Source organism: Idiotropiscis lumnitzeri, chromosome 15 (assembly GCF_059441095.1).
Source record: "Idiotropiscis lumnitzeri isolate Australia: NSW breed Sydney's pygmy pipehorse chromosome 15, RoL_Ilum_1.0, whole genome shotgun sequence".
NCBI lineage: Eukaryota > Metazoa > Chordata > Actinopteri > Syngnathiformes > Syngnathidae > Idiotropiscis > Idiotropiscis lumnitzeri.
The window spans coordinates 2,187,430-2,206,985 of record NC_142405.1 but is presented as its reverse complement, the minus strand read 5'-3'; the positions used below and the strand labels follow the sequence as shown (position 1 = coordinate 2,206,985).

Here is a 19,556-nt window from a genome sequence, read left to right as displayed (position 1 = left end):
AGTACAACATTGGAGAGTAGTTTTAGTAGCAAGAGTAGTCATTAGAAAGTAATTAAGTAGTAAGTGAGCCAAATTCGCATATCATTCAGAAAGGCGTGTTTTCAGGCACATGTTCAGAAATCGGCCGATAACAAAAGACGTACTTCAATTTCACACTTGATGGCTTGGCAGACACTCGAGAGAGCCAACTTTTTGCACACAAGCAATTAAAATGTCAGTGTTTTTGGAACATGTTGGCCTTTTGTGTCTTTGTTTTTGTGGTTTTAGTTTGCATTGCCGAGTTTTTGGGCGACCAGATCGCAAAATGCAAACCACAACCGCAATAATGAGCATATTGTTAACGGAATCCTTTGGGCACAATATTTTAGGACTAGCCATCATTGCTTTTTATAAGATTACTGGTCACAAGTAAAAAAAAATAATAATAATAATTCTGATTTATTTATTTATTTTTTTCTTTTCTCTTGGGTACTTGTTTTTGTCATTTATGGTTCACCTACATGGACCCAGTGAGTCCGTGGCCTTGTGTGTGCTCTTTCTTTCTCCTTTTTACGCCAGCATTATACTTTTATGGCGCTGTCCTACTTTTATCGGCCGTCTCCCTCGCGCTGCAGCATTTCAACTCTGATAACATCTCGCCCTGCGCAGTGCTTACAATCTTTTACTTTTTTTTTTTTTTTGTCCCCCCCCCCCCCCCCATGTGTGTTACTTCCCCACTGTGTCTGGATCGATGAAGATGTCATTTGATTGTAAGCGCGCCGGAGTCCGAGTTGCCGTTGGTGGAGAGATTAATCGCTCGGCCGGATTTAACTCCAAACGTTATTTTGCATATTTCCGTCTCCCACGTTTGTATTTGCAAGGCAAATAGCGGAGGCCGCCATTGTGGTTTGCCAAAATGTGCGTGTCAAGTCGAAGGAGTCTCTTAAGTGTTTGTTTATGCTCGTGTTAGATTTGAATTGTTGTTTTGGCTGCCAGTCTCAATCCCCGCTGCAAGGTACCACATTGGATTAACACGGTGCGACGCTATTACTGCGCTATTACTGCGCTATTACCGCTGAGTGATACGACTTCAAAATCAAGTCTCACATTTTTTTTCTAAGCACAACAAATCTGAATAAGCAAATGACGACTATTCAAAATGACGTACTTTTTATATTTGACTGCAGCCTGCGTCGTCGCCATTCAGCCAACCACGAGCTTTTCTGAAATAGCCTCTCACTTGCTTAATTTTTTTTTATTACTTCGAATTATATAAAAAGTCATTCATTTTCACGTGGAAACCAAAAACAAAAAAACTAAGAGTTATAAATTCCCCCCAAAAATATGTCTGTTTCTAAGTTTGACTCGTCCAGGTGTGGCATCTGGAAGCACATACCTCGGGTCAAAAGTTCCCATCATGTCAGTAAATGACACGTTGCTTCTTGCGTGTCTTTGTCGATTGCCTTCCATCGGGCTCCTTCTTCGTGATCGGCAAAACAATGTGACCATAATTCCGCTCGTGTCTCTTTGGGGGAATTTTTAGTTTTTTCTTTTGAAAAACAGTCACAAAAAGTCACTTGGCAACACTGACTGTGTTTTGTAAACGAGCTAATCTCCTTCATTCTTTCAAATGACGCAAACTGCTAAAAAAAAAATGTTTTAATCATTCTGATAAATGAACCCAAACTCATTGAAAACAAAACAAACAACAATTATGTCCATGCGCCATTTCCGAACGATTGCCAAGAACTCGTTCTGATAGCGAATCGCTCGAAATGACTCAAATGAACGCACATGCTAATGCTAGCTTAGCATCTTGTTGCGCCTATTTTTTAAGTATACACCGCTACAAATGACGCAAAAACACACATCCTAAAATGATCTTATCCGCTTTTTTTGGGCCCAAACGTGAACGCGACGTTATTACACGCTATATTCGCCACCCGGCTGCTAAAACAACTCATTCTCCTCCATTATTTCTGTTTGCTAGCGTGTGTCATTTCCCACTGCGGCTTGCTTTTTGCAGCTTCCCCAAGTACGATATTGAGGAGGAAATTCAACAATGCAGTAGAAAAAAAAAAAAAACCCCGAAGTAGCTTATTCCTCCGTGACCCAACACACCGACGTGGACGTTAGCATTCTCCTCCCGCGCTCGACTCCATGCAATATTCAACACGGTTTGAGCCCGGGACTGATCCATCATTGTGTGACAGAATTTTTCCGTGGCCTGAGCGTGAGTGTACATCCAATCGGTGCGTGTTCGACACTCGCCACATGTGTGCGCTTGGATGTCATGCGCCGTGTCCCGTGCGGCCAAATCACCCCCGCAGTGTCCAATTAGTTCAGAGACGCGTTCAATCACGAGGTGACCAGCAGGTGTCTGCTTCCTCGAGCCAGAGAGCCATATTACTAAACTGGCACAAGGAGACGTGTGTGTGTGTGTGTGGGGTGGGGTGGGGGGTTTAGTGGGGGGATTGAAGGCCCGGGGGGTCCTCAGCTGTTTTGTCCTATAGTGGCTCCAACTATTTTTTTTTTTCATTTTCTGGGAGGATGCCAGCAGCTTTGCTTGTGGATCATCTCAGGCACAAAATGACCAAAACCAACTCAAGTGTTGAGCCGTTTTCGGTGCTTCGGCCGTGCTACCATCAAAAAAGCTCACCTTTCCCCGGTTGCATAAATTGACATTTTTTTGTGTCACGTTGTCATTTCAACTCCCTCTGTTGGAAAACGACCACAAAATGACTTTATTTTGCTTTTGTAGCCCAGGAAAAATGAACGCTTTTATAGGACTCTTAATAATTCACTACCAGTCGAGTAAAAAAATAAATAAAATAAATAAATAAAATGGATCTTGGACGTCTTAAGCCGTCACTGGCAGGAAATGAGTTAATAATTCACCCGAAGCGGTCCATGACTGCTAGCAAGCAAAGACCCAAACCACTCGAAACTTTATTAAATTCATAGCCTAATACCAAACATTAATTAATTAATCTCTGCCAAAAAAAAAAAGTGATCAATGAACAGCTTTGTACTCGATGTCCCATTAAAAAAAAACTTTTGCGATTTTTCATTGACTAGCTTCCAATGTTAACTTCTCCCTCTCGAGAAACCTCGGTTTTTGGTCCGGTGAATATTTTAGAAGTCAAGGTTACTCCTTTTCCTCCCCTTGACTCTTTACTTTGTAAGTTTGAAACACCTTTTGTACTCTCTTGTTCCCGGTAAAGACACAAAAGGAGTCGAACAATTCATCATATGAGCTAGCTAGCGTATGTTAGCGTTGGTTTCACCTTGAGGGACAGAAACGGCTTCCGGCATGACCAATTTGAAAAAACAAACAATTTAAAAAAAAAAAAAACACTTTTCCATCCAATGGCGCCCAAACAGTGACCTAGCATGTTTTGCTAGCTTACTTGGAGTCGTTTTTAGAGATCACAAATGTGTGCTAGGCAAGGGAGCTTTCTTTATGTAGCACATTTCATACCCAAGGTCAAAGTTTTTAAAAGCCTTTACATACAAAAGACATTTAAAAGCAAAGTAGCCTAGTCAAGCAATTCAAGGTCACATCATAAAAACAAGGGCGTCGCATCATGCTAATTGACTTGGAGTAGTCACTTACATTTTTTAGAGGCTTTTGTTCCTGGACAAAGAACAAACCGCCACCTTGTCGTCTCACAATTCATCATACGAGAAAGACGAGCGGAGGTTTTTCCTCCGGGGACAGAATTGGACTCCTCCTGTACCTCCTTTTGTAGAAAGCCTCGCACTTTTTTGGCACCGCCAAAAAGCAGCGGTGTCATCCGGATCATGTATTTTGGCGACCTTCCCGACTTTTTGGCAGCGTTTTGTGGAAACCTGTCTTCTTACCCCCAGCTGAGAGCCAGATTGGGTCGTAATAAAACAAGCTTCACGTCGACTCATCTTTCCACCCGCCGTAACGGAGAGGCCTTTGAGGTAAAATTGCGCAATCAAATCCCAAAAAAAAAAAAAAAAAAGTAGGCCGAGGTGAATGTGATTAGAGACTACACCTAAGCGGGAAGCGAGCGAGCGTCCGCCGGAGCGCTCCCCATTTATCAAATCCCGACGAGCGCGACGCTGATGTCCTACAAATGAGCTGATAATGCATCTCATCTCACTCTGCTGCTGCCCATTATCATCCTATCCTTTGTGTCCTTATTTGAAATTCCCAACTAACTTTTATCGACCCTGATCTTTTTTCGTTTGAACCTCCCCTCCCCGTTCCTCGCTCCCTCGCCATCTCCGCCCGAGCTTTTTTTTTTTTTTTTTTTTAAATGATGACATAACCGTCACTCTGTGTCCGCTTTCTCCACTGCGCTTCCTTCCCTTCCGCTGCAGTCTTTGTGTGCCCGGGGACGCTGCTGCGCGTGCAAGCGCCCAGCTCTTTGCAGGAGGCCGAGCACCAGGCGGGCGCGTGGTGCAAGGACCCGCTCCAGTCCGGCGACCGCCTCTACGTCATGCCCTGGACCCCGTACCGCACCGACATGCTCTTCGAGTACGCCTCCTGGGAGGACTTCAAACAGAGCCGAGCCACCACCACCTACAAGTGAGCCGATTGGCTGACAGCCGCCGTGTTGTGTGTTCACGCCAACCCTGAGAGGGGACATGTTCGGTTGAAAATAGTTCCCAGATGTCTTGAGAAAAGGTTTCAAAATACACAAAGATCACAAATGACAGCACACTTAACAGTCGCTTGTCACAAGCTGGTTGAAATCACTCAGTTTTGGGGGGGGGTGGTGCTGATGAGCCCGCATGTGAACCTAAGGAACATGCTTTTTTTCCGCCGTACTATAATAAAGTGTAATTGCACCTCCACTCCAGTAGTTGGCAGTGGCGCTCTCGTTGCCCATTGTGCGGCGAGTATTAACTTTGCAAAATTTACAAAATGCTCTTATTATTATTATTATTATAAATTAAATTATGCAAAGTTTTTCAAAGATTTTTTCTGCTTAAGAACTCAGATGCTTGCGTGCTTCTAATTGGTGACATCTCAGTGAGCCCCGCCCACGTCGAGTCCTCGACTGATCTGCTCGCCCCTCCCCAGGTTGCCCAACCGAGTGGACGGCACGGGCTTCGTGGTGTACGACGGCGCCGTGTTTTACAACAAGGAGCGCACGCGCAACATCGTCAAGTACGACCTGCGCACGCGCATCAAGAGCGGCGAGGCCATCATCACCAATGCCAACTACCACGACACGTCGCCGTACCGCTGGGGCGGCAAGTCGGACATCGACCTGGCCGTGGACGAGAACGGCTTGTGGGTGATCTACGCCACCGAGTCCAACAACGGGCGGCTGGTGGTTAGCCAGGTGGGAGAGCGGCGTGCTGCGTCGTGGCGGGGCGGGGGGGATTAAACTAAGCCGGGAATGTCATGCGACCAATGGCGGGAGGTTAAATGTCGCAATGAGATTACACCGAGCAGAAAATGGGAAAAAGTTGTCGTAGCTTCAAAATTAATCGGCCTGCGTTGTTGGACCCTCTCATTCATCAAAACCAAAATCACCAAAACCCATCAAGTGAATGTCATATTTTTGTGAACCCTCGCTAATCGCAATTTTTTGGGAATAATGAATGCCGCCCCTGAGTCTTTATTTATTTTTTTCCTCTTTGCAGTTTATGAACAAATTCACCTCGAGAGAAAGCGATCCTCACCTACGCCAGTGTTTTGTCTTCTTTCTGTCCTGATCAAAGAGTCCACAAAATGTTGCCCAAGGAAATTAGTCGCCTAATAGGAAATGAGTCATTGGTGTCAAGGAAGTACATTGAAGTGATCCATCAAAATTTCAAAACTCGCATGTATGTCAGGGTTGTGAGTCTTTATCGTAGATACGCGCGCATTTCATATTTTTCAAACTCCGAATACTTGTGAATAAGCTTTACATTTTAAGGTTAGCGTTATAAGAAAGTGACAATGAAAGTATTTTGAGATCTTAGTTTGTAGTACGCTTGAAACTCTTACAGAGAATTATAAAATAAATTCGCTCACTTTTTGTGAAGTTCTCGTATTTTTGACTGCAAATACTCGCATAACGTTCATAGGATTTCCTTTTTATTTATTTTTTTTGTCCTGTTCAACTGCATGGTCAGCTTTTTTTTCTGCTTGAACAGTTTTTCTGCTTAAAAGCGTCGTTTGAAACACTCCCTCTGTGGTTGTTTGTATTGTGACATTTATTGGGAATGTAGCCAGACAAAAAAAAGTTTGCGAGGGGACAGACGGAGAGGAAAGAGAACTGATAAAAAATAAAAAATGAAGAAAAAAAACCCAATACCAAAGCAGAATAACATGATATATAATTACTGTAACATTACATAGTTAATTAAAAATAAATAACTTGATGAAGACGAGATAAGATGCTAACGTATCTATTACTGCTTCAAAAGACCTTTTTTTTTTCTTTCCTATTATCTTCTTTTCTTTGTTTTTAGATATTCTCAACATCCTAAGCTACTTATTTTTGAATAAATATAGGAATCTCTGTCTTGTCTCACGCTGGGCAGTTAGCCGTTAGCCGCTTCTCCGATGTTAGCTTGCGCCAGTACGAGTCGCAATCCAGAGTTTTCTCTGCATCATTTTAAGACGTCAACCCTGCAAGGAGCCTCAGAATCGCGTAGGATCTCTTTTCCAATGTTCCTTTTGGTTTCTGTTCGCTGTCAAGCCAGCTAGCTAGCGGTTGGTGGGCAAATTTAGCTTCTGTTCCGCTAACACGCCACATCAGATGGAGCTGAGGATCTGTAACCGCGCACACAAAGACGGGCAGCGGTGATATTTTATGTTCTGACGCATTATAACTCAAAAGGTGACGAATCTGTGGTTGGGTTGATGTCATTTTGTGAAAACTAGCATGCTAGCACTTCATGTTTTGTCCTTTCTTCCCTTTTTTTTGTAATTTTTTCACCTCAGAAGTGAATTACCACCTCTGACTTGAATGAAAAAGTGGTACGGCTCCAAGTGACGGCGTTCATCATCACCAAATTGTTTTGTTTTCTGCTGACTTTGATTCTTCGTCACGCTCATTCCGACGTGAGCTTTTTTGTGCCGACGCGCGCACTTTGACGCCACATTAAACAGAAGCGAGAGCACGACAGCGCGTCTTGACTTGCCAACGTGAAGGTTTAATACCTTTGAAAATACGCGCTGTTGTTCTTTGGCTTTGACGTCGTCGTTTACGGGGCAGAAATTAATCAGCAAACGTTGATCAATCGGTGCTGCGGCTGCAGTTCGTACATCCAAAATATGTTATTTTTATCGGATTGCCTGCAAAGTGACGCGGTCTATAAAAAACATTGCAAATGAATGTTAAACTCATTCACGACCAGCCCACGTAAAATGAATGCACTTTTTTGACTTGTATATCCGTCAATGGCAGTGAATGTCTTTTAATGGTCTTTTATTTAAAAAAAAAAAAAACAACTTTTCATTTTGAGCCATAGCCACGAGTATTTCTAAGCAGAGCCATGCCAATTTTGAATCATAGCACAGACGCATTTTCGGTGGCGCATTTGCAAATTAGGTGACGCCCAACAAGTGTCAAATCAATTTTATAGAAGGCGTTCTCAAACTTGAACGGATTTTTACAGCATATATGATTTTAAGCAGACGTCAAATCTTTCTGACAATTTCTTTTTTGAATGAATGAATTAAAACAATGTGACCAAGAACTGCCAATTATGAAATTTTTTTTTTTAGTTTTAATTTAGATTTTTTTTTTTTTTCCCCCCAGGTGAATCCTTACACGTTGCGCTTCGAGGGCACGTGGGAGACCAGCTTCGACAAGCGAGTGGCGTCCAACGCCTTCATGGCGTGCGGCGTGCTCTACGCCGTGCGCTCCGTCTACCAGGACGACGACAGCGAGGCGGGCGGCGACCTGCTCATGTACGCCTACAACACCAACCACGGGCGCGAGGAGCCCGTCCACATCGCCTTCCCCAACCCGTACCAGTACATCTCCTCCGTGGACTACAACCCCCGCGACAATCAGCTCTACGTGTGGAACAACTACAACGTGCTGCGCTACCCGCTGGAATTCGGCCCGCCGGACCCCACCGCAGGTCGACGCCACGCTCTCTCGCAGTGTAATAAAGTGAAAGGCCAATTACTGTCGATGTTCAAAGTTGCAAATTATCGAGATAAACCTTGGGCGAGACGCGTCCGAGTCGTGAAATCAATCTGATTGCGACAGGCGACTATTAAAAGTTGACACTGCGAGTAAAATGAAACCTTTCCGCTCTCGACTGTGACAGCAAATGTTCTAAATGAAAAGTCGCGCACGGCGATCGACTCGGGGGGGATTCAATCGCCGCGCTTGTATTTTATTTGCATTAAAAATGTATTTAAGTGTCATCAGTCAACATTGCCGTTCACGCATCCTTCATTTTTTTTTTTTATTTTAATCATTTCATTTGCTTGCTTTTTTTTTTTTGCTTGCTTTTTTTTTTTATTTCATTTGCTTGATTTTTTTTTTTTCATTTGCTTGATTTTTTTTTTTTTTAATGGCCCTGCAGCCCATCTTAGTATGCAAGTAATTTATCCGTACACTTTTCTGACTATTTTATGTGCCAGCAGATCTACAAAACTTGATTGATTCATTTATTTATAGAACACTTTAAAAATAGAGCTGAAAAGCAGCTAAAAGAAATTTGACAATTGCGTTACATTTCTGGATTTTTTTTTTTTTTAATTACAATATATTATAGCCAAACATTTGCAGACGTTGAATTTGGGGTTAGCGATGAGCGAAAACAAAGCGCGTTTCCGATACTACACCCTCGTTAACTTCACACCGCTCTCTTGTTGAGTGATACAACTCATGTCTTGCGGATCTCATTCGACAAATGTTCACGCTGCCTTCAAATTAGCATTCTGTTTCACTCCAGATTGGCTCTTTTGATTGGTCCACCCTCAGAAGCTCTCCTCGCCGCTATTCCCGCCGACATCTGTCTGCAGCGAGCGCCAACAGGCCGCTTTTAAATCTCCAGCTGTTGTCGTCGCAGCGGCTCAACCGCTCCGCGTCGTCGATAATGAAAAAGGGGCGGCGAAGTGATAATGCAAGTGGGGTGGGAGGAGAAGGAGGACGAGACGAGACGAGACGAGACGAGCGTCTTGGCAGCGCGTCGGTGTAAGAAGCGAGTTGCGGCGGAGTTGGAGCCACATGAAGGTCTTGCGCGAGCGATGCGCAGATGTGCGCTGCTGCGTTTGATCGCTCAGGATTTTGCCGTTGTGATGCGACACTTTTATCTTCCCATTAAGTCTTGTTGTGAGTGATGGTGACTTCTCCCGTACATTTGATCAATTATTTACTTCTGCCTGACTTGTGATGAGGCCTCCTCGCCATCTCATCGCGCCCCTCCCCCTCCAGCCCAGGCACGCTCTCTGGGGGATGACGCTTTGAAGGGCCCCCGAAAAATATTTGTCACCCCAATTACTTCCAGGGCTGCCTTCACAAGTGCCATTTTCGATTCCCCTTTGAACCTCCGGCAAACGTCATATCCAGTATTCACATACAGCTGTCACGCTTGATCTTTTTTGAAGCTTTTTTTTTTTTGTTGTTGTCGGCATCTTACCACAGCAGTGCCCGGAGATGAGTGTGATTTTGCATCACGTCATTTTGTTTTTACTTGCAAGGAAAAATTTTTTTGTCGTATAGTAACAGTGAAGTCGAGTTTGGCAGATTGTGAACAATTCTTGAAACTGAACATAAAACAAAGAGAATTCTTTTTTTTTTTTTTATTATTATTTGAATCAACCGCACGACTTGCCTTCAAGTCTGCTAGCTTAGAGGACCTGAGACTGTCCATGAACAGTGTGTTTGTATTATACTGCCCCCATGTGGCCAAGAAGAGCACACCAGAAGAAGCAGCACACTCTCCATTGAATTAAAGCAAAAAAAAAAAATGTTTCATCACTATCTGTCAATTCTGTGAATTTTTCACAAATTAATGACGTACGTATTCAAAATGCTTGTGTACTTACAATTCCTCCGAAAACCTTTTTTTTTTTAGTTGTACAGTTTGATAGTTTTTTCTTCAAATTAATTTTGATCAATTATTACGGAACAAATAAAATAAAAATAAAGGATCTTTGATCACACTTTTTCTATTTCTGAAGTGAAAATTAAATGGATTTTGCTCAGTCGAGCGACTCTGCTTGTGTTTTGCTCGGTAGGGCGCACGGCAACGATTCTTTCAAATCTGGACGAGGGCCTCCTCACTCTGTCTCACTTTGTTGCTCGCTCACCCTCTTAAAGGGCCGCACGCCGCACCGCATTTTTTTTTATTGCTTTTAATAAACTGGATGTTAGAAATTTCAAAATAAGCTTTCGATTTGTTTACTAATGGCCAATGATGTTGTGGTTTGAAATTAAACTGAAAGCAATTTGTCTTGCAGCTTTGTTGGAAGTTAAAAAAAAAAATCAAAGTGCCAAAACACCGGAAAATTGGATGAGAACATTTACTGCCTGAGAGAAGGTCAAATTAAGTCCGCTTACGAGGTTCCAGTTCATCCTTAGTTTCTCTGGAAAGCAAAATATCCCAAACATTTTGAGTGATGTATCTCTTTATGTAGCATGATGGGAAATAAGAAGTTGTGTTGTTTAAATTCATTTTTGCATCATTCCCCTCAGATCCTCTGACCACCACTCAGGTGACCACCACGCTCCCGGCCCGGCCCTTCACGTCCAGCGCCAGCCCCTCCACCGCCCGGCCGGCGGCCCCGACCTTGCGGCCCGTCGGCTCCATCAACAAGCACCCCGACCTCCGGGCCATCACGGCCACCGTCCCCGTCACGCGCTGGACGCCGCCGTCCTCGCAGGGCCCCCACGTCTGCGAGAGCAAGCTGGTGCGAGGCGTCCAGTGGCCCAGCACGCTGAGAGGGGAGGCGGTGGATCGTCCGTGTCCCAAAGGATCTCTCGGTAAGCGAGAAGCCGCAAGACTTAATTGACACTTTTTTTTAGGATCCAATACAAGGAGTACAAATATTGAGGAAAATGAAGCTACAAGATGCTTCATAAACCAGTTGTTGTATTTTTTATTTTACACCTCTCGATGCCACTCTCTGTTCAACACAGGAATGAAATCACATTGACTTGCCGTTTCACAAGCCCCGTTCTTTCAACCAACAGTGCCATCTAGAGGAGTCAAATCATATAAACACTGGTTCATGAAGCAGCTTGATAATAATGACAACAATTGTGACTCAAGTTTATTTTTCACGAAGATAATGATTCGTCGATGTGTCAGACTGCCGCAGTATAGCGCCAACTACTGCTGTGGAGGACTCACTTTTATTTAGTACAGAGTGCATTTTCGTTCATTTTAATGGTGAAATGAATTGCTGCACTGTTCAGGGCTATTTTTCGACCTATTTTTTTTGGAAAAGATTAAAGATGTTTTAAAAGACAATTGTGTACTGTAAAATTCCAAATTAAAAAAACACATTCCTTAAAAAAATGCTGGGGAACACTTTATAGGCCACGTGAGTTTTCCTGTACTCCAAATGTCCTCCTGAACATGTGATGTTGTGTGATGGGGGGGGGGGTATAATAAATAAATAAATAAATCTTCCTATAGTTTTGGTCTTGTCGCGTCGTCCTGACCAGCAGGCAAACGTCCCCGAGGACTCGCAGATGAAAACTGCTCCTCCACAAATGAAAGGCTCATCCCCCCCACACAGAAAGCGAGCTGATTGAAAGTGGCGAATAATGAAGTGAAAGCCGAGGCAACACAGGCCTCATCTCCTTTTTTTTTTTGGGCGGAGGCACGCGGGGGCGTCGGCCTACCTTCCTTCTATTCTTCCAAACATGGCAGCCGGGCAAACTATTGTTTGTCCCCTTTCGCTGTCTTGCTGTTGTCGTTTGCTGCGAGTGCAGGATGTTGGGCTCGGTGGGAATACATTAACGTTGCTTTAGCCGCAGTAAATGAGCTCTGCGCGCCAATCTGCATGCGATGGACACGAGCAGGAAATAGGGCGTTTAAATGCAACAGCGCATCGTCTCTGATCTTTTCGCTTGCTCTGTTGTCTTTAATCGCCTCTCGTCTTCTTCTTCTTTTCTTCGCTCGCGTGTTTGCATCTCCACGCTGGTTGTTTGTGCTCGTCGCGGACGGACGCCTCTCTGGGCTCATCCCAGAGTGCTGTCCTCTCCGTGAACCCGCTCCACTAAACGCAACACGCTGAATGGAAATGACAGCCGGGGTAGAAGAAGACGCTTCCCTTCGGGGTGGGGGCGGCTTTTATACGATCATGTGTGATGTCTTTTTATTGTGCGCGCTGAGGGGACATGCTTTGCGTTGGGGTGCATTTTAAAGGATTGCTTTTTTTAACAGCGTGAAAGCCGCTTTCCGAACCCGTTTTCAGACCTTTAGCGGCTAGCTGGAACTCAATAGTAGCCACAAAAAAATGGTGGCAACCAACCTATTCGCTTTGCTGTTGCAATGTCCGCTTAACTTATCACTTCGGTGTTGCAGTGTTGTAAAAATTTCAGCCAGGGATATTTGAACACAAATGGTGTCGACAAATACTAGATGGCGGGCGTGTCTTCTTTATCCTCAGCAAAGAACGACTCATTTCAGTTTGGGCTTCTCAGAAGATGTGACGCCTCCATTTTATTTGTATTATACTGCCCCCTGGTGGCCAAGACGCACTAGAAGGGAAAAAAAGGAAAAAATGTGGTGAAAACCTTTTCACTCTTCACATTTTACTGAGTAAAAACAAATTCCTTTTTTTTTTGTTTTCAGGATGCTAGAACGGATTCATGTCATTTCAAAAGAGAAGGATGATCATCAGATAGGAGTGCTTAGATGTCTTAGTATCATTAGTTTGTGTTTGAATTGACTTTACGTGCTTTTTTTCATAGCTCTAGCTATGGTGAAACTCGCTATACAACTAAATTTGTGATATATAAAAAAAAAGTGAAAAGTGTAATGTAAGTAAAGAAAAGCTGAGGGCCGAGCACGGACCTTTGCGGCACACCGGATGTGACCGCAAATGCTTTCTTATATTTTCTTGACAAAAAGCTTTTGGATATCATTGTTGTTGTATCTCGTCAGCGGCAGCCTCGCTCAAAATCAAACATTGAAATGAACTTTCTTTAAAACACACACACACGTTTTCTCCTTTAATTGCACACACCTAATGCATCTTATCTGTCCACCGCTCTGGTCTCCAGGCATCGCTTCCTTCCAGTGTTTGGCCGAGCAGGTCATGTGGAACCCGCGCGGTCCTGACCTGAGCAACTGCACCTCCCCGTGGGTCAACCAGGTAGCCCAGAAGGTGAGACCCGAGCGCCGACTGCTCTTGGCCTCCTCGTGGCCTTCATGCTTCCCCAACGCGGCTCACCGCGTATTTACATATCTCTGAGGCTGGCCTTATTAATATACACGCTGGCCCTTCATTAGCGCGCTTCTGCTCATCCTACTTCATTAACTCACTCTCACATACTTGAAGTCAAGTGAAGTTCCATTACTTTTGAGGAAGCGGCTCGCACAGTCACCGTCGTTCAAAGAGGAAATTGGATTTATTCAAGAATTTAACTGAAGTAACTTGATGACTTTACAGATTTCTTGCTTTAAACAAGAAGGTAGTTACTTTGATTTTCAATGTAACTAAGTTAGATTACTTCATGAGTGACATTAAGCACATCCAGTTTTGCTTCAGAATTCAAATTGCATTTTTTTTTTTTAGCAGTGACATTTAAGACTAAATAAAATATTGACTTGTTTTTGTGAGATCGAAGCTAAATAACACTCTGTCGACAGCGCAGTTTGCTCTTGTTTTTAAAAGAGTGACTTTATTTCCAGCATGTCCACATGTCGTCAACGTGCGGAAAACCCAAACGTGTTCGCTAATGTGAAGTTGAAAAGTCGATATTCAAATTTTTAATGCCAGAGTTTCCTTTTGATACGTGTTCCGTAATGTCAAAATATTTTTGGAGTGCCTTTAATGAGTACTAAGGTGTTAGGAATCGAGTTGCCTCCTGTATTTTAATACTCAATAATTAATATTTTATGATCGACGCAACTTTCAGAAAGGCCAAATAAACCGTTGGTGGATCGACGCGAATATTTTGCAATTTTAGCAAGAGCGTCCTTGTTTTTAATGTCAAAACACGCAATTGGTAAATAATCGATTTCGCTCCAAAATCGATTATCGAGCAGTCGATGAATCAACGCAGGTGAGAATCGCCGGCGCTAAGCGAGCTTCTCTTGCGTCGATTTCGACTAACTTTTTGTGCGCACGTTCCCGGTGGAGAATGGAAAGTTTCACGGCATGAATAATCTCTTGCTTTTGGCAACGATCGATAGCGGCGGTGCAAACGCAGTCGCTCAGGGTGTGATTTGTGAACTGAGCTTCCACTTGACAGCGTGTACTACGAGGTTTGTTTACACGAGGAGCTGTGATGAAGATCCCGTTCCGAGGGTCTGGGAAAATGATAACTCAAGAGATTTTTTATTTTTTTTTGTATGGAGACACGAAAGGCGAAATGCTTTTCTTTTTCTTCTGCTCGACGCTTGAAGCGGCACAGTTTGAAATCGTCGGAATCAAAGCGTGTTGTTAGCGCCGGCTCGTCTTCAATAAAAGGCTTGTTTGTGTGCTTTCCGCCGGCAAGATCAAAAGCGGCGAGAACGCGGCGAACATCGCCGGCGAGCTGGCCAACCACACGCGAGGGCGGATCCAGGCGGGGGACATCAGCTCGTCGGTGCGATTGATCGAGCAGCTCCTCGATATCCTGGACGCGCAGCTGCAGTCGCTCAGGCCCGGCAACAAGGAGTCGGCCGCACGCAACTACAACAAGGTGGGAAGTCGATTCGGATGGACGGATTGATCCTTTTTTGACTTTTTTTTTCTTCTGTCCATCCAGTTCCAGAAGCGCGAGCGGACATGTCGGGCCTACATCCAGGTACGGCTTCTCTTTTGTCTGCCAACTTTTTTCTCCACTTGTGAAGGAATCTAAATCCTCCGGGAGCCTCGTTGCTGTTTTCCAATTAGTGTTTCGCTCGCAATTGGCAGGCGGAATTTGAGATCAAGAGCACTTGATTAAAGCTGTGACGTAACGGAGAATGTAATGTCATAAGAAAGGCGAATTTATGAGCAGAAATATTGGAAAGGTGAATTTTACAAGAATTAAATCGTAAGAGAAAATAATATCTTTAAATGGACATTTTGAAACTCCCACTTCTCACCTCTTAAGTAAGTTCCACATTAAACTTGTAAGTCCAGGATCTCTCCTGAGCGAGTGTTGGACGACCTCGCTTCTCTTGAAAGGTCCGTCTTGAAAATGGCCTCGCAAGCGTATCTGCAATTAAATTCCCTCCTTCGGCCATTGTGGTTTAAAAAAAGCAAGAATATATTTTTGATTTTCAAACGGTTGCCAGTGACGACTTTCGGGTGTGCTGATTCCGCAAAGTGCTCCCTCCTCACGAGTGATTATCCAATCACAAGACGCGTTCATCACCTTTGAGAAGGCCTAACTGTCATCAACTCGCCATCTGATTGGCTATCGCTGCTGTCTATCAACGGTAAAAGCCCCCTCGAGACACAGAAGAGACGCCCGCACGATTTTATCTGACGGCCTCAGACGAAATATACGTGCTACTGGTATCGTGAAATCTGCCTGGCAACACCAGCTAGCTGAATTCTGATTGGATAAAAACTCTCGCCTGAAAAATAAAACACTAGGATAAAATGTCAAGAATATGATCCTGATTTCTTAATGATGTTAGGCCGGCAGAGAAGGTCTTGCAGGCCTTGACCCCCCCCGCCACTGAACTCCCCAACCTTGAGCCTACGACGCAATCTATCCGGCAAATATGTCATGTGACGTTAGTATGTGTCGCGTTTCGTCTTACCAGGCTGCACCTTTTCAATATTTCAGCAATATCTGCGCTTCTCAGAAGCCCGTAACGTAATATCACGGAAACACACCGCCCGTGTTTGTCCTTGTCGTGATGAAAAGGGTCGTTCTTCTCTCCGTGACCTTTCGGCGGCACGCTGTTACGTGACACCACATAAGCTGCTGTCGCTTGAACAATAGCCTCGTCGTCCACGCTATTTTTGACACCACGATGGAGCCAATTTGAATGCAACGTTGTTTTTACGAGCAGAAAAAAAAAAAACGAGTCAATCTTTCATTCGGAGGCCTCTGCGAGAGAATTTCATGATTCGTCAAACTGGCTACTCAAATAAAATTGCCGTGAAATGAATTTTATTTGGGCGAGTAGAATGTGAAATATGTCGGGCATCGAGTGGACAGAAAATGTCGCGGAGGGAGGAACGCACGTTCAAGTCGATTATTTTTAATATTGGAATGGTTTGAATTAATCAATAAATCTGTCAATCAATTTGCAATTTGCGGCAGGCGGTGGTGCAGACGGTGGACAACCTCCTGCGTCCCGAGGCGCTGGAGTCGTGGCAGGACATGAACAGCACGGAGCAGGCGCACACGGCCACCATGCTGCTGGACATCCTGGAGAAAGGAGCCTTCCTCCTGGCCAACAACATGTACGGCAGTCGCTTCTCCGACCGAGCCGCCAACATCGGTGAGCCACGACAATTTGATGAGGATTTTCTTTTGGGGGGGGAAATAAATTCACAACAGAAGCAAAAAAAAATACATTTAAATTGTATTTTTTTAATCATTTTTTATGTTTCATTGAAATGGCTGCCAATGGGATCATCTGATTCTGAACGTGTTTTTTTTTTTTGTTTTTTTTTCCTGTCCCAACAAGATCTGGAGGTGCACGTCCTGAACACGGAGATGGACCTGCACGACTTGTCCTTCCCTCTCAACCACGCCAACGACAGCACCATCCACCTGTCGGCGTCCACCATCAAACAGTACAGTCGCAACGGTCAGTTTTTATTCATCAAATTTAGCCTACCAGGGCGTGGGAGTTTTTTTTTTTTTTTTTTCTAGCACAATAATATTAGTCGTCGTCGTCATCATAATAGTTTTCTTTACATTTTAAAAAAAGAGCATCGCAAAGGATGCAAGAAAACGTAAATGCGCGGTTGATCGCGGACCACATGTGTCCCACGGGCCATATTTTACGCACCCTCTTCTAACTTAACACTCCCCTCACTCTTTTCACAGTCCATTTGCATTTTTATGCAAGCCTAAAGCAGCGACTGAGTTAGTGCTTCATAATAACAGGCTAATCAGATTAACGAAAAGCGCTGAGACCATTTTTTATTTTTTTTTTCCTCTCCCCGCTTGGCGACGGTTTGGATTCTTAATAGAATGGCCGGGCAGGCATGTCGATCACAATCGGGCCCGCCGGTCACACCCGGCAATCTCGGCAATCTTCCGCTCTCATCCCAATCCCCTCCTCTGTTTTTCTGTCTGCGCTCGGCGACCAGATTAGAATGATTGAAACAAACGCGCATGAAATATTCATACGGAATAATAAGAGATCTGTGAATGCTTGAGGGATGAATGTTCCATTGCCCTCCGCATTAAATCTCGCTCGCCGCCACCCGTTCAAATGAAACGCTCCTTCCCATCATTCTAACCTTCACTAACTCCCTCCCTTTGTCTCCCGCGCTCTCGTCGTGTCACTCCCCGCCTTCCATATCCCTCACTCTCGGCGCCATTTGCATATTACGCCCCCGTGTGCTTGGATGTGCGTTCTCGTTTTGACTTCTCTCGGCTGTCTGGCGCAGGGCAAGTGAAGGTGGTGTTCATCTTGTACAAAAACCTTGGCTCCTTCCTGTCCACCGAGAACGCCACGGTCAAGATGGACGCGCAGTCCGCGCACGGCCGCAGGCGCCTGGCGGTCAACTCCCACGTCATCGCCGCCTCCATCAATAAGGAGTCCAGCCGCGTGTTTCTCACCGAGCCCGTGGTGTTCACGCTCAAACATTTGCAGGTGGGTGCCTCGCTGACCTTACATGAGCGAGGCTAGTTTTCAGCAAGTGCTGCAAATGGAAAGCGGCAGCCGACTTTACAACAAGCAGCGGGTAGTCAAGAAAAAAGTTCCAAGCTACGGTTGCTCCTCGTTGAAGTTTACTTAATGTAAAGAAAGAAAGTTGCACGTGGTGTATTTCAGCAAACGCCACACACTGTAACTTTTCCAACAAAATGCTAACAAATAATGCAAAACGCCATAGATGGGCGAACTAGCGTTGATGTTCATCAAATTTTTGACAAATGCTCCTGTTAATTTTACATTTTCAGCCCAAAATATTTATTTAATAAATCTGGTGGTTGTTTAAAAAAAAAAAAATTGGCAGAGGAGCGTGAAAAAAAATAATTCTATATTAAATCTCAATCACAATATTGAGTGGGGCAAATTGCAATGACCATCCTTAAATTTTCGAAATCATGCAGAGAGATTTCATTTAAAACATTGTAAACGTTTGGGTTCCTCTTCCCCCAGTTGGAAAACTACTACAGCCCAAACTGCTCCTTTTGGAACTACTCGGAGCGTTCCATGACGGGCCAGTGGTCCACGCAAGGCTGCAGGCTGCTGGACACCAACGGCACGCACACCACCTGCTCCTGCAGCCACCTCACCAACTTCGCCGTGCTCATGACTCACCACGACACCGACGTGAGTACGCGGCACGGCACGATGTGCAATTTCAACCATCTCATGTGCTTTTTTATCATATGCGGCTCATGACGTACGGTTCTCATTGGATAGAACGCAACTTGTTTTCTTCGTAACCGAAAACAATTGAGAAGCACCCGTGTGCAGGAATGTTGTGATCGCTTGACTCGGACTAAAAGACGAAAAATAATTTCAAGAAAAAAGTGGTAACCCTTAAGGAGTCCACTCATATTTACAATGAAGAAATAATTGATTGTTAATTTTCCCGATCAGTGACGAAGGAAATGCGTGGCAGTTCCCGCCTTTAATGGCCACGCGGTCCAGCAGTGGGAGTAATTAATGCCGACACATTAATACACGCTGCACGGCCCGACAGGCTCTTTGTTTTGAAATATTTCCCACTGTCCGTCTTTCACGCTGACACCAGCAGAGGCTTACAAATTCCTCTCTTCCAATTTCCCGCTGACATTCACATGATTTTTTTTTTTTCTTACCCAGGGACGTCTTGTCTCTTGTCTTCACACTTTAGCTCTTTGCATATATTTACAAATATTAAATGGAGCGATGTTGCCTTTCCTCTCCCTTCCCCCTTTGTTGTGTCGCTGCGCGTGCTCATCGCTCATCCTCGCACTTTGTCTCATGTTGTCGCCACCTCAATTTGTCTCATTTGTCCTCACGTTCCCCCTCCTCCCTTTTCGTTTCAGTTCCAGGGCAGAATGCACGAGCTGATCCTGTTCGTCATCACCTGGGTGGGCATCGTCATCTCGCTGGTGTGCTTGGCCATCTGCATCTCCACCTTCTGCTTCCTGCGCGGCCTGCAGACCGACCGCAACACCATCCACAAGAACCTGTGCATCAACCTCTTCATCGCCGAGTTGCTCTTCCTCATCGGCATCGACAAAACCGACTACGAGGTGAATGCATCGAAATTTCTGTCAGTTTTCGGACCGTTTGGATCAAGAAGCTGTCGGCTAGCGCAAGACACTTCATTAGGTACACCTGCTCCGACTAACAGTCCA

The 19,556-nt window shown here is 44.6% G+C and overlaps 1 protein-coding gene across 7 annotated transcripts in view; it reads left to right on the top strand.

The window, feature by feature from the left end:
* The window catches only part of adgrl1a (adhesion G protein-coupled receptor L1a), a 108,230-nt gene that overhangs the window by 78,690 nt on the left and 9,984 nt on the right, over positions 1 to 19,556 (top strand). For all 7 annotated transcript variants that reach the window (XM_088316309.1, XM_088316311.1, XM_088316312.1 and 4 more), the window contains exons 5-16: positions 4,333 to 4,540; positions 5,039 to 5,303; positions 7,716 to 8,043; positions 10,614 to 10,901; positions 13,155 to 13,258; positions 14,595 to 14,780; positions 14,847 to 14,885; positions 16,344 to 16,524; positions 16,714 to 16,836; positions 17,648 to 17,853; positions 18,364 to 18,537; positions 19,242 to 19,451. In XM_088316309.1, the coding sequence (XP_088172435.1) occupies positions 4,333 to 4,540; positions 5,039 to 5,303; positions 7,716 to 8,043; positions 10,614 to 10,901; positions 13,155 to 13,258; positions 14,595 to 14,780; positions 14,847 to 14,885; positions 16,344 to 16,524; positions 16,714 to 16,836; positions 17,648 to 17,853; positions 18,364 to 18,537; positions 19,242 to 19,451 (2,312 nt within the window). The remainder of the gene's footprint in view (positions 1 to 4,332; positions 4,541 to 5,038; positions 5,304 to 7,715; positions 8,044 to 10,613; positions 10,902 to 13,154; positions 13,259 to 14,594; positions 14,781 to 14,846; positions 14,886 to 16,343; positions 16,525 to 16,713; positions 16,837 to 17,647; positions 17,854 to 18,363; positions 18,538 to 19,241; positions 19,452 to 19,556) is intronic.